Below are 12939 nucleotides of genomic sequence, written 5' to 3' on the forward strand. Positions count from 1 at the left end.
GGCAGTCCCGCGCCTCCTTGTGGTTGCATCTTAGATAATAAATAGTATGATGAGCGATATTTTTTACTCGTTCCCGTTTTTTAGAAAATGTCTGAGACGGTGTTGTTGGTCAACGAAAACAAGATGCCTACATACCTGTCGCACGCCCCAACACAACTGCCTAGTCTTGACTCTGTTCTGTCCAAGATCCAGTCGGAGCAGAAATGGCCTCTGCCGAACCCGACCACTCCGCATCTGCTAGCGTTGCCTGCTCCTCCAGCCTTGCTTCAGCCTCTCAGCAGACCAGATATACCCTCCTTCAATATGCCTTTGGCATCTATTCGCTATACTCGCCAGGATCCGCCCCACCATGTTGCTCCAAAAGTGTCTCTTCCAACTCCCGAAATCGCCACAAGACCGGAAAAGAACTCGGACTCCTCGCCACCAATGCGTCGCTACAAGTGCAAAATTTGCAGTAAAATGTTCACCACGTCAGGACATCTGGCAAGGCATACGAGAATACACACGGGTGTGAAGAACCACATATGTCCATACGAAGGTTGCGGCGCAAGGTTCTCGCGACAGGACAACTGCATGCAACACTACAAGACACACCTGAACACCAAGAAGACGAGGAAACGCGGCAGGAGCGTTTAGGAATTCACAGCACATCAAACCCGCTCGCTGTTTTCCCCTATTCGTCGATACCGAACTTGTGCACAGCCCGGTTTTCTGTACGTCGGAAGCTTGGCGCACTAAGGGTTCGATCTGCCAAGAAATTTTTGCGTTCGCAATCGGACAGGGATGGATTCTCCGGTGGCCTCGTGCACCCGTGCACCGGACGACTAGCTCGAAAATCACCAGATTTACAGTATTTATTATTCTGGTTTGGAATATAAATAAAGACGTATATACGACTTTCAAGGACAAACAATGGCCTCGGTATTAGACCCTTCTCTACCCATCCGGGTGCAAATGGAGCGACTGGTGAAACAAAAGCAGCTGGAGATCACCAGTGGTTTGGAGTCTCTTGACTCAGCCAGGTTCCGTGCCGACGAATGGGAACGGGGAGAATCTGGTGGTGGAGGCCGGTCCATGGTGTTGCAGAACGGCAAAACGTTCGAGAAAGGTGGTGTCAACGTGTCTGTCGTCCACGGTGTGCTTCCTCCCCAAGCTATAGAGAAAATGAGGGCAAATCATAAGAACATCAGGACGAACGCTGGTGGCAGCGTGCAGTTCTTTGCTTGCGGGCTGAGTCTTGTGATCCATCCTTGGAACCCACATGCTCCAACGACTCATCTGAATTACCGCTATTTCGAGATTATGAACGAAGATGGGTCTCCCCAGACATGGTGGTTTGGAGGTGGAGCCGATCTGACACCATCATATATCTACGACGAGGACTGTATCAACTTCCACCAGCAGCATAAGAATGCTCTGGACAAATTCGGCCCGGATCTTTACCCCAGGTTTAAAAAATGGTGCGACGAGTATTTCTTTATTCCGCACAGGAACGAAACCCGGGGTATTGGCGGAATCTTCTTCGACGACTTCGACGAGCTGCCTCCTCAACAGTGTCTGGAAATGGTGGAATCCTGTTTCAACGCGTTTTTGCCCGCGTATCTTCCGTTGGTCGAGCGCAGAAAGGACTCTCCGTACACCGAGGTCCAGAAAGAATGGCAGCAGATCAGAAGAGGCAGATACGTCGAGTTCAACCTGGTGTACGACAGAGGCACCAAGTTTGGATTACAGACTCCAGGGTCGCGGACCGAGTCGATTCTGATGAGTCTTCCACTCACGGCTAAATGGATGTACGATCACCACGCACCCGGCCCGGAAGAGCAGCGGCTGCTCGAGGTGGTCCAAAAGCCTGTTGAGTGGCTATAAAGCAGCTAATAGACGCCTTTTTTAATGACCTCTATTGAACAACTGAGAGTCAGCTTTGCAATAAGCCTCGCAGCTATTGTTTGCTTGCACGAATACCTACTGGTAGACGGACGACCCTTAAAATTTGTCGATAAATGTCTAAGCATTTCTGATTAATATAATACTAAGCATAAAACCTGGTTTTTAGCCAACACGTGAACAGAGGCTCAGCACACAGTGGCAAACGGGTTCTTTAGACCATAAAGTCTTTATCGCGTACATTCCGCTTGGTCTAGCAGCCATCTCTTTTCATTTTGCACAGCCTTCCAAATTGAGGGACATACACACACCTCTTGTAAATGACATCGGCTAGCAACAAAAGATACGCCGTGATGATGGTTCCGCGACGCCGACGCTGCGTGACCCTTATTGCAGCTATCTGTTTGCTCAACTTGGTGATTGTCAGTTTCTTGGGGGCAGGAACCCAGATGGATGTGTTGAACGATGTTACGGGACTCATACGCGCAACTTCGTCCTCAACAGATCCGGACGATTTCATAAAATCGTTTGAGGACCAGCTGGATTCCTTGGACATCTCGCAGAACTACGGCAAGTACTGGAAGTTCTCCACTACTCTCAACAACGCGGTTGTAACTTTCGATCCTTCAGATTATAAAACCACCCGCGAATCCCGCTTGTTATATGACCCAAGAATTACGATGTCGGTGTACCTCAGCCACATTCGCAGACAGCTTCTGGAGCAGGGTTCTGGGAACGCCACTCTGGCTAAAATCGCAGTTCCGTTTTCCTGGCAAGACTGGGTGGATCTCTCAGTTTTAAACCGATATCTAGAACTCCCAGAGGACCAGCGTCCCACCTGTGACGACATTCTTTACCAGGGTCCTGCATACAATCCTGAACACAAATTCAAGAACCCAAATAGAAACATAGACAGAGCCTGTGTTGATAATGATAGATACCTGGGTGGCACCCGTCGCGCCCTTCTTCCGGGTTTCAACTTCAAAGATCGGACCGGAAAAAAGTCTTTCCGTGACAAGCTCATACACGCCAAGTCGTATCTGCTGTCCTATGCGCCCGTGCCGACATCCATCGTGTTTCTCACGGAAAATGGCTCGTACGAGGTGAACATTTCCGGAGACGTCAACATGCTCGATAGCGGCTTGTTCGATGAGTTTGTTGAATTACAGGCCAATGAGACGGTTGTGGCAGACGCTTCTTTGGAACACGAGATGCTGGTCAACTCCGTGAGCCCTTCGAAAAGCGAGCTGGATTTCGACTCACTGTTCACCGCAGAGAAGAATTATGAGTTTGTTATTCCTCCTGACCGATTCAATTACTCGTATGACCAGATCATCGAGAATTATGAAAAACGCATAGATGAGCTCGACGAAAAGCAACTACGTCACTTGCAGACTCTCAAATACTCCAGATCGATTCCTTCGACGAAACTGAAAAAGTCATTTAGAGAGGTGAACATCAATTGGCCTGCTACATACAACGGCCACAAGGTGACCGAAAACGGAGGCCATTACGATTTCCGTTTTTTCAATGGCTTTGTGACAGAGTCCAAGCTCAACGAGTACGACGACGTGAACGAAAAGCGCAAAATCATGCTTCACAGGATTATTCACACATGGTTGCAATTTACGTACAAGGAGGGTATTGTGTCCTTTCTGGCTCATGGCACACTTCTGAGCTGGTACTGGAACGCGTTAGTGTTCGAATGGGATAACGACATTGACGTCCAGATGCCGATCATGGACTTCGATCGGTTTTGCATGAAGTACAACAACTCGCTTATCGTCGAGGATGTCCAGCACGGCTACGGTAAATACTACGTTGATTGTGGACCTTATCCGACACACAGAACAAAAGGAAACGGCAGAAATAATATAGACGCAAGGTTCATCGACGTGGACAGCGGAATGTACATTGATATCACCGGTTTGGCCCTGACGGATACTATCAAAATACCTCCAAGATTGGAGAGATTGGACCGGCAGAGAAAGGCCAATAACGAACAGGGAAAAAGTGAGGATGCTCTCCCAGCAGAGCAAACAGAAGGACTTAGCGATCCAGGTGCTTCTCGTAATGTGAAGCGTGCTCCCGTCAAGTCAAACAAAGGCCCAGAGAGGTCTCCTGAAGCGTTGGAGAGAAATAAACAACTGCAGATATACAATTGCAGAAATAACCATTCCTACACCTATTCCGAGCTGTCGCCACTCAAGTTGTCTATGATGGAAGGCTCTCCATGTCTCATTCCGCACGATTTTGCCACAGTGCTCAATTCGGAGTATAACGGAGGTCTTCGAAAAAAACATTTCAATAACCATCTATTCATCGATGAGTTGAGATTCTGGGTTTCGACAGCCACGCTTCAGCAGCACGCGTATGCGTTGAGTGGCCATCTCGTCAAGAACGTGGATTTGAGAAAGTTTTACAATTCCCACAAGCTGCCGATGCTTCTAAAAATGCTAGGTACCGATGAATTGCTCAAGGAATTCTATCTAACTCACAAGACCACCAAGATGCACCTGGAAGAGTTCTCACTTATGAACCAGCTTTCCGACCCGCAAAAAAAGGAGCGTTATTACAGCATCATGGAGGAGTATAAGCGTACTCATGATCCGATGAGAAAAAGCTTACACGGATATATATCAGAGGTTGTTGCTCTTGGCGGATACCATCCCCAGGAAGAACCTGCCAGGTCTGCATTGTCTGAGACGTCTGAGGAGCTGGATAGAGTAGTTATCACAGGGAAAAGCCAGTCTAACGCAGGTGCTAGACGGATCCAAAAATCCCCAACTTAGAGATATTTACTAACGAAATTAATTATCTATGAACTCAGTTGTAATTATTCCAGAAAGGGTCAGCTGCAATATCCTCTAGAGTGCGACTATTGATGAAGGGTGTGCCAGATTCATCCAAATCCAAGTAGTACAGTTTATCTAGGCCGAGTTCCTGCAGGTGTTTCAAAGCCTTCTCATAGTTGAGGCCCACCTGCTTGACTCCGTGAGAGTCGTCACTGAGACAGAACCTGCCCCCCTTTTCGCGAATTAGCTGGAACAGGTCATCTTTGGGATATGAAGTGGTCCAGCCTTTGCGAATTGCAGCAGTGTTCAATTCGACAAGACCTCCTTGCGAAACAATAAGCTCTACCGTCTCGGTAATCACTTTCCAGACCTCAGGCCAGTCTTTTTCTATATTGATGTCTTTGAGCTCTTTTCCCGTATCTTCACACCTGTCGTGGGGGAGAGCAAATAGACGGATTAGGTCGAAATGTCCAATTACCTCGGGTTCGAGCGTCCTCACCATTACCTGCTGTTGCTTGAAATATGCCAGGAAGAACGCTTGCAACGAGAGATCTCCTTTTGCCTCCAGCCATTTCTTGCGATTGAAGTCCAGATCAACCCCTTTCAAGTGATGAACTGATCCAACTATTACATCGGGTCTCAGTTCTCGCTTGAATTGCAGACATTTATTTAGGTGAAATTCGTCTATTCCTCCTTCTGTCTCAAATCCAACGAGGATTTTCAGTCTGGAAGAGCGATCCGCGTTGACAGCCTTCTGGATAGATCGCGCATGCACGTAGTACTTCTCAAAATTCTCGACTAATGAGTCAACAGTATATCCTTTGTCTATTTCCTCAGGATACATCAATTTGTTATCGTATCGAGGAACGTGTTCTGTAAGACAGAACACCTCAAAGTTCATATCCTTCACCCTCGAAATAATGTCGTCTAAGCTGTCCACGGCGTGCGATACATATTGACCGGAATGGGAATGATGAGAGTGAACCATCGATCAAAATTACTCAGATAAATGAAAACGGTCTATTATGTAATCTATTTATCGATAACGTCTTTTTTGTTGCAGATATTTGGCATAGAGGAATCCAAGTAGAGTTCCTCCTAAATGTGCAGCGTAATCCAGACCCCCCCATCTGTAGAAGCAGCCAAGAATGTTATATACAGTGAATCCGAGCAAGGCTACTTGGGCTCCACCAGGAAGAGGGAAGAAAAATAGGGAGATCCCAGCCTTGGGGAAAATGGTTGCAAACGCGGCAAATATGGCAGAAATGGCACCCGAGGCTCCTAAAGACATGCCGTAGGATCGAGTTATGGCGGAGAATAGGATGGAGGCGAATGAAGATGCCACTCCCGAAATCAGATATAACGACGTAAAGTTGACCACACCCAGAACCTGTAGCATAGTGGTTCCAAACGAGTACAAACAGAGCATGTTCATCAGAAGATGTGCAAAGTCTTGGTGACTGAAGCCAGACCACAAAAGAGACCATTCAGAAAGTCTTGAAGGCCCTCTTTCCAGTAGAAAATACTTGTTTAAAACTTTCATGGTTCTCAAACTGGCTGTCTGTGCTCTCCAAAGAAGAAATATTCCAATATTAACTCCAATAAGCCCATAAAGTAAGTGAACGGGATGCCGTTTGAAGTATGACAATGGGGTATAATTAAATAAGTAGGGTGTTGCGACGTAGCAGCCAGCAGAGAAACCAACAGTAAAGATCAGCGACTTGACCAAGGACCCAGAGACTTTCGGGTTCCCGAAACCTCTTAGTCTGTATGCCAGTTCTCTGTGAGTGGCGTAATTCCGGAACTGACAGGTTTTTTTGGTCAGTTGCGAAGATCTAGTGAAGAACGCATCTTGGAAAATCGTCTTTTGCAGCCCTGCCGTAAACAATGACCGCCGATTCCAATTAATAGAACCCCTGTTGGCCAGAAGAAGTCTAAACATTATAGTTTAATTGTAAAATTCAGGATCATGAACGGATTTTAAATTTAAAAAATTACATAATCTGTTGTGCTTCTTTCTCTCTCTCCTGCTGCAACTGCTCCTTCTGCTCCTTTAATTCTTGCTTCTGCTGGTAAAACTTTTGCAAGACCTGAGGCGGAGGAACTCTTTTCCCTCTCCTGGACTGCACCGACTCGATAGCAGTTTGTAGTTTAGCGATCTGAGAGGTCCATCCAGCGAGCCTGGAGGAAATAAACTCCCAGTCCTCCTTACTTGTACTGTTCAGTTTCGACACTTTGTGGATATAGAACTGTTCTTTATCTTGGTCCAACCTTCCTGCAATGAGACCAGACTTGATGCATTTGATGAGGAATTCTTCCACCTGGTCCAATGCAATATGCAACTCGTCTGAAATTTCAGCGTATGACAAATGGTTTTTCTTAGACGCTATTCTGGTCACAGCAACAAGCTTGAGCTTGTTGGTCAGGTTGTCTATGTTGATATTATATGACGAAATATCCTTGCTCAAGGTTGCGAGGTCCTCTAGATTTGAGTCCTTGTATATGGACAGGAGATTGTAGAGCACTGAATCATGTTGCAGTGGTTCGAAATCGATAGAATCCAGATTTATGTAAACTGTGGAGTTGAGGGTGTGAATGAAAAACTGCGAGTACTCTGAGGTAGAAAGAGACGATCCGCACAATTGAATTAGTTCTTTGAAAAGTGACACTGCTTGTTCATCGTTTTGGTCTTTAAACAGCTGCTCAATGACCTGCAAGTAAATGCTCTTGATGTCCTCACTGGAAGCATTGCAATCGGTAAGCCAAACCTTCAGGTGTTGAGCCAGCGGACCAGCCACGTTGAGTAGCGAATGCTTCGAAACTATGGAGAGGATGTCTTTGAGGACCTGCACCCGAAGCTGAGATTGTGGGGGAACAAAATTAAACAAATTGGATAACACAGACACAAGCGAGCTGACTCTGATACTGGATCTATCTTTGGAAAGCACATCATCCGGGACAACATCAACTTTTTGGATCTCAGGCAAGATGGCAGATAGCTGTTGCTCCAAAGACATATCTAATTCGCTCCTAAGAATGTCTATAAGGTGCAGCAGGAGATTGAAGGTGGGCTCAAACACTTTATCGCTCAATTTGGCGAGTTCGCGGCTTGATTCCAACACTTTTGCGAGAAGTTCTTGTTTGTTTTCTTGTTCCGCTAAAGTCTCAAAACCACTCTTGTACTCTGTCTTGAGCTCAGAGTCAAGTATGGCAGCATACTCCACAGCGCACTCTCCCGCAAATCTTTCGGAAACAATGGTGAACATTTCGAATTGATGAAGGGATATGTTTGTTGAAGTTCAGATATATTAATTTGACTGAAAAATTTTTATATCATCAAACGTTACCCGGAGCCTCTTCTTCCAAGGACAGCCTATAAAGCATGACCGAGGACACCAACGAGCTGCTCCCAACGGCTGAATACGCAGGCCCAGTACTTAAGAGGTTTGAGGTTGACCCGTCGAAACCGCATTCGACGTCCGGACGCACCAATGGGCCTTCTGACTACGTTCTTGCTGCTGGTGCTGTGGACAGAGATGCTCCCACGGAGGCCACAGACACACGAATTGGACGACTCCGAGCTTATCTTACCACACTACAGGACGAAGTGAATGAGTTTCTGACTGAACGAATGAAAACCAAGGGCGAAGAAGAGGGACAAGACCTTGTGAACTTTGAGGAGGAAGAGGACGAGGACCAGACTGGTGTCTGATCGATTTGCTGTACGATACGAGCGAAAAAGCGAATTGCCAAAAGCCGGCGGCCGCTGTTGAGTTTACGTGAGCTGCAAATATCGATTACTAATTTACGAGCTTTATGTCTAATATTTGTAAAAATATATTTATGCTATCATGAGACGCTTTTCGACGTTCCTCAGTTTGCGGGCAATTCCGCCACGAGGACTTGTCAAGCTTGATAGAAAGCTGCTTGAGATCAAGGGTCCAGACTCAGCCAAGTTCTTGAATGGACTGCTGACTACTAAGATGCTTCCTACTTTTGAGAAAAAGAACCTTACCACGATATCTGCCAGTGATCTACAGGCATTGGAGAACTCCAAAATGCTCGGACTCACTGACGAACAGATGAAGACCGAGAATTGGGGCATTCTTCACGAGGACGAGACTTACGACCCCGATGTCCCAGAACGACTGGGCATCAGGAGGGACGGGCGGTATTCCATGCTTTTAAACTCCAAGGGACGAGTTCTGTCTGATTTATTTGTCTATCCAACCCCTTATACCCCAAGCAACGGCCCCAAGTACTTGCTTGAGATGGCACCGAAGAATTTTGGCCAAATCCAGATGATGCTCAAGCTGCACAAACTTCGAGCAAAGATCGATATTTCGGTTGCAAATTATAACTCGTGGTTTTATTACGACCACTCCGAGGAATTCGACGAGTTTTACGACTTAATGCAGTCCGAGTATCTCAATAATAGAAACTCCAAAAGCGTGGAAGCCGCTGCTACGTGGAGCAAGTATTTACAAGATAGGCTTGTGAATGAGGAGATACTGACGGAGGCGGCTGCCTCGCAATTACAAGGGTTTGCAATCGACGACCGTGCGCCATGTTTTGGGCTCAAATTCGTTCTTCCACCAGAAAGCCAGCTCCAGAACCTCGAGGATATCAAAATGGGGCAAGAAGTTTATGATACCCTACGCACTCTGGTTGGAATTTCAGAAATATCCGACTTCAAGTCCGAAACACTGCCCTTCGAAAATAACCTCGATTACATGAATGGAATCAATTACAACAAGGGATGCTATGTAGGTCAGGAGCTCACCATCAGAACGTTTCATTCAGGCGTCATTAGAAAACGAGTCATGCCCATACAACTGTTCAGAGTTGGAGAGCCTGTGAGCGAGGAACTAAAATTGACAAACGAAGACCTGGGTCTGGGCAAGTACACTGATCTGCAGCTGATCAACACGTCCAAGAAAGCCCAAAACGCCGAGCCTCAATCCTCAAATCCGTTTGGATCGAAGACGCGCAGAGACAAAAAAGTTGGAGAGATCATCAGAGTGCAAAATAATATTGGCCTCGCCGTTGTATATGTGGCCGAGATCACTCGTGACAACGCGCCTGGTAATAACGAGTTCCCTATAGTATCAAAGAGTTCGTCAGAGGTCGCTGGTAACTTCATTGCCAAGGTTCATATACCTGAATGGTGGCCCCTAGAAGAGCTGGAGGAGGAGGAAGAGGAAGAGTGAAAAGAACACGAGGATTAAGTAACATGTATAATGCAATATTATTCTTTCAGATCATCTGGAACCTCTATGCCGCGCTCTTTTGCAATCTGTAGTAGTCTTTGGTTGTCCACACGAAGCTGTCGGATATAGTTGGAAGTCTTGGACAGAACTGCGTATTCTGACCTATTCTCTGACTCTGTCAAATCCGGCACCACCTTCACCAAACTGTCAAAAGTCGATCTGATTTGTTCTCGTCGCTTATTTTCAGACCTGATGTGATGCTGTTTTTTCTCTTCCTCGCTCAGTTGCTTGTATGCTGTTCGTTTATCAGAAGAGGTCATGATATAAACCTTGTCAAATCTAAAATCTCAACTTCGATTGTATGCTTATGTCAGCAGCGGTGCCGGTGCTCACGAGGGATGACAATCTCGGAATGTAACGTATAAATGGCCTGGTAGTCCAAAGCTACGCCCTTTGTGTCAAAGATCTGCTTATCGTGTTGACGTCTCCCCGGAGTGTGTTCTAAGCCCTGATACAAATTCTTGCACCTTTGCACCTTCACATTATTTTCCTATGTTTATTTAGAACACTTTATGGCTATCCTAGTCTCCTCCATAACGTGGACGTACGCGACAGTTCTATATTTGAGCTTGACAACTGTCTTGTCATTGCTTACCTCAATCATCCGCCTGCAGACTTACAATGCTGTCAAATCACAAAATTCGGAAATCTCCTTTTCAGAGATAGTGGTTCCGGTTCTTCAGTTAGTGCCGAGCAGGGTGTGGTACTATCCTTGGACTCTGTTGACAGAAAGTTTTGTGGAAACATCTGTGCTCAAGTTCTTGATCGCCGTCGCGGTGTTCTACTTTGGTATCAATTATTTGGAAAAGCACTGGATCCTCAACAACGAGAATAAGATATTTTCTGAGACGGTATACTACATCACCATAGTCACAGTGGCAACCAATGTAAGCACATTGCTCCTTGAGCTGCTGTTTCACGTATTGTCATTTCAGTCTGCAAAGCTTACAGAGCCGGTGAACCACGGCGTTTACTCTCTTATAATGAGTTTTGTCGTGGTACTCAAACAGCTGTCTCCCGAGCACAATCTTAAAATATTCAAAACAGTATCTATTCGTCTGAGGCAGTTACCATTCATTCTACTTTGTGCGGCAGTTATGGTTTCTCTTATTTCAAGGTCGTTGGTGCCAGTTGTGCCGATGTTCAATAATTTCTATGTCAGCTGGGTTTATTTGCGCTATTATCAAATTAACACTCTTAACGATCTGCTTCCTTCCAACAATACCCGTTCGATGGTGAGAGGTGATGCGTCGGATACGTTTGCATTCGTTCAGTTCTTTCCTGCTGGTTTGCACAAGATGCTGAGACCATTGTGCCGAGCATGCTACCACACCTCTGCACTGGTAGGAATTATAAGACCGTTCAATGACGACGATATTGAGTCCGGAAACTTGAGGTCAATTAAAAGACTCAATACACAGACTGCAACAGTCACTCGCGAGATTGCAGACAGAAGAAGACAGATAGCTCTCCAAGTGCTGGGAGAGCGAGTGAATGCAAATGCGTCAGGAAATGGTGAAGAGGCCTGATCTCATTTTGCAGCTTGTTGCTTCTTCCAATACGAATCCAATAATAACTCGCATGTATGATGGACATCGCAGCCTTTGAAATTCACAACAAAGTCGTCTTCTTGATAAAATGAAGTGTCGTCGGCTTCCTCCGCGATATTGGAGCTATGCAATGAAGCTATTGTCCGACCAGGAACGATGGCGGACTTACTCAAGATAACTGGGTGCCACTGGAGAATGTGCATCAAGGCATCCTTGTCGTCTGCAACAAAACTTGGATATTTCCTCATCAATGGATCGGTCCAAAATTCCAGGAGTCCTTTACCATATATGTCGTTTTTCAAAATAAACGAATCTGTATTAAGTCCGTCTTTGGTTTGTGTGATCACGAAGCGAACGTCTTCAGGTTTAGTTTTCTTGTAAGTTTTAATGGCACCATTAGGCGGCACTATTGGTTGGTCTCTCAAGATGATCGGCTCCAGGGAAATCGGTTCTAGAAGGTAGGAATAGAGCTCAATGTCGTGTCTCATGATGTAGGCGTTTTCGTCCAGATACCAGAAGTATTTTGCTTGAGGGAATGCATGCATAGCAGCTCTGAGAATAAACAACTTGGCCCATTTGCGGTCGTTGTGGAACTCTTGCAGAGTTGGAATGAACTCCTGAATCCATCTAACGTACACTCCATAGCCGTTTGCATGAGCGTAGTCAACTCTATTTTGAACAACCTTGGTCAAATGGCCTTGCTCGAATTGCTCAAAGTCAACACCAGTGACAATCACAATTTCCGGCGATTTCCCGCCTCCCGAAGGTCTGAAAACTATACGACCATGCTCTTTGAATGCTTTTCGGGACTGATCCAGGGGGTTCTCCGAGTTAGATTTGTCCTTGATCTCATTAAGGTCGTTGAGATCGTCATCATCAGAATAGTAATACAATTTCTCCTGAGGATTATCAGGGCTAACTTTGGATTTGAATAATCTGTCCAGGGTGAGTTCCCTTAGCAGGGGAGCGTGTTCAATAGGTGGAAAAATGTAATTGGAATTCACAATTATCTCGTGTTTATAAAGACCGTGGTTTTTCTGCAGCGTCTGAAGAGCTTCTTGATTGGTTAGATGATTGAAATTGTGTCCTGTTCCCGATGAAAAGAACGCTCGGCGTATGATGTAGTTGAAAGTAATCAAAGTTAGAACCGCATAGATAATCGTCTTTTTGGACCTGTAGTCATTGAATCGTCCTCTCAAAGATGCAGGTATAGGTAGGAGAGCCTTGTTCTTGCCCTTGGGCCTCAGATCCGACCTTTTGGGGATTCCTAAATGCATTTGAAGGAGTAAGGTTTATCAGTGATTTGTTTAAATCTAAATATAATAAATTTGGAGCTTTTGGGCACATAACCAAGAGAAATAAATTCGAAATATTCAAGGATCACTTTCAGACTGAAGAAAAATGTCTGTTCCTCCAGAAGCTCTCCAAAAGGTATGTGAA

General features: G+C 45.7%; 11 protein-coding genes across 11 annotated transcripts; 6 read left to right on the forward strand and 5 right to left on the reverse strand.

The window, feature by feature from the left end:
* Nucleotides 1-18: 18 nt before the first annotated feature.
* OGAPODRAFT_15746 (uncharacterized protein) lies at nucleotides 19-918 on the forward strand. Its single transcript, XM_018353934.1, has one exon. It carries the CDS (start codon nucleotides 88-90, stop codon nucleotides 634-636), a length of 549 nt encoding a protein of 182 aa, XP_018212301.1. The 5' UTR covers nucleotides 19-87; the 3' UTR covers nucleotides 637-918.
* OGAPODRAFT_15747 (uncharacterized protein) lies at nucleotides 919-2024 on the forward strand. Its single transcript, XM_018353935.1, has one exon. The coding sequence runs from the start codon at nucleotides 955-957 to the stop codon at nucleotides 1864-1866; it is 912 nt and encodes a 303-aa protein (XP_018212302.1). The 5' UTR covers nucleotides 919-954; the 3' UTR covers nucleotides 1867-2024.
* A 160-nt stretch (nucleotides 2025-2184) lies between these two features.
* On the forward strand, nucleotides 2185-4821 carry OGAPODRAFT_92765 (uncharacterized protein). The gene has a single exon (XM_018357213.1). It carries the CDS (start codon nucleotides 2205-2207, stop codon nucleotides 4674-4676), a length of 2472 nt encoding a protein of 823 aa, XP_018212304.1. The 5' UTR covers nucleotides 2185-2204; the 3' UTR covers nucleotides 4677-4821.
* OGAPODRAFT_75409 (uncharacterized protein) lies at nucleotides 2185-5667 on the reverse strand (the record flags this gene model as incomplete). The annotated part of the gene is made up of 1 exon (XM_018356019.1): nucleotides 2185-5667. One exon carries the CDS (start codon nucleotides 5665-5667, stop codon nucleotides 4711-4713), a length of 957 nt encoding a protein of 318 aa, XP_018212303.1. The 3' UTR covers nucleotides 2185-4710.
* Nucleotides 5668-5715: 48 nt separating this feature from the next.
* OGAPODRAFT_92767 (uncharacterized protein) lies at nucleotides 5716-6621 on the reverse strand (the record flags this gene model as incomplete). Its single annotated transcript, XM_018357214.1, has 1 exon — nucleotides 5716-6621. One exon carries the CDS (start codon nucleotides 6619-6621, stop codon nucleotides 5716-5718), a length of 906 nt encoding a protein of 301 aa, XP_018212305.1.
* Nucleotides 6622-6648: 27 nt separating this feature from the next.
* OGAPODRAFT_92768 (uncharacterized protein) lies at nucleotides 6649-7945 on the reverse strand (the record flags this gene model as incomplete). The annotated part of the gene is made up of 1 exon (XM_018357215.1): nucleotides 6649-7945. One exon carries the CDS (start codon nucleotides 7943-7945, stop codon nucleotides 6674-6676), a length of 1272 nt encoding a protein of 423 aa, XP_018212306.1. The 3' UTR covers nucleotides 6649-6673.
* Nucleotides 7946-8061: 116 nt separating this feature from the next.
* OGAPODRAFT_6992 (uncharacterized protein) lies at nucleotides 8062-8391 on the forward strand (the record flags this gene model as incomplete). The annotated part of the gene is made up of 1 exon (XM_018355838.1): nucleotides 8062-8391. The coding sequence occupies one exon, from the start codon at nucleotides 8062-8064 to the stop codon at nucleotides 8389-8391; it is 330 nt and encodes a 109-aa protein (XP_018212307.1).
* A 139-nt stretch (nucleotides 8392-8530) lies between these two features.
* Nucleotides 8531-12636, forward strand: OGAPODRAFT_92769 (uncharacterized protein; the record flags this gene model as incomplete). Its single annotated transcript, XM_018357216.1, has 1 exon — nucleotides 8531-12636. The coding sequence occupies one exon, from the start codon at nucleotides 8531-8533 to the stop codon at nucleotides 9887-9889; it is 1359 nt and encodes a 452-aa protein (XP_018212308.1). The 3' UTR covers nucleotides 9890-12636.
* OGAPODRAFT_92770 (uncharacterized protein) lies at nucleotides 8563-10209 on the reverse strand (the record flags this gene model as incomplete). Its single annotated transcript, XM_018357218.1, has 2 exons — nucleotides 8563-10108; nucleotides 10139-10209. 2 exons carry the CDS (start codon nucleotides 10207-10209, stop codon nucleotides 9928-9930), a joined length of 252 nt encoding a protein of 83 aa, XP_018212309.1. The 3' UTR covers nucleotides 8563-9927.
* On the reverse strand, nucleotides 8563-12776 carry OGAPODRAFT_75412 (uncharacterized protein; the record flags this gene model as incomplete). The annotated part of the gene is made up of 1 exon (XM_018356021.1): nucleotides 8563-12776. One exon carries the CDS (start codon nucleotides 12774-12776, stop codon nucleotides 11481-11483), a length of 1296 nt encoding a protein of 431 aa, XP_018212310.1. The 3' UTR covers nucleotides 8563-11480.
* OGAPODRAFT_6995 (uncharacterized protein) lies at nucleotides 10462-11478 on the forward strand (the record flags this gene model as incomplete). The annotated part of the gene is made up of 1 exon (XM_018355839.1): nucleotides 10462-11478. One exon carries the CDS (start codon nucleotides 10462-10464, stop codon nucleotides 11476-11478), a length of 1017 nt encoding a protein of 338 aa, XP_018212311.1.
* Nucleotides 12777-12939: the final 163 nt, after the last annotated feature.

This window comes from Ogataea polymorpha (genome assembly GCF_001664045.1).
Source record: "Ogataea polymorpha strain NCYC 495 leu1.1 chromosome Unknown OGAPOscaffold_2, whole genome shotgun sequence".
NCBI classification, from domain to species: domain Eukaryota; kingdom Fungi; phylum Ascomycota; class Pichiomycetes; order Pichiales; family Pichiaceae; genus Ogataea; species Ogataea polymorpha.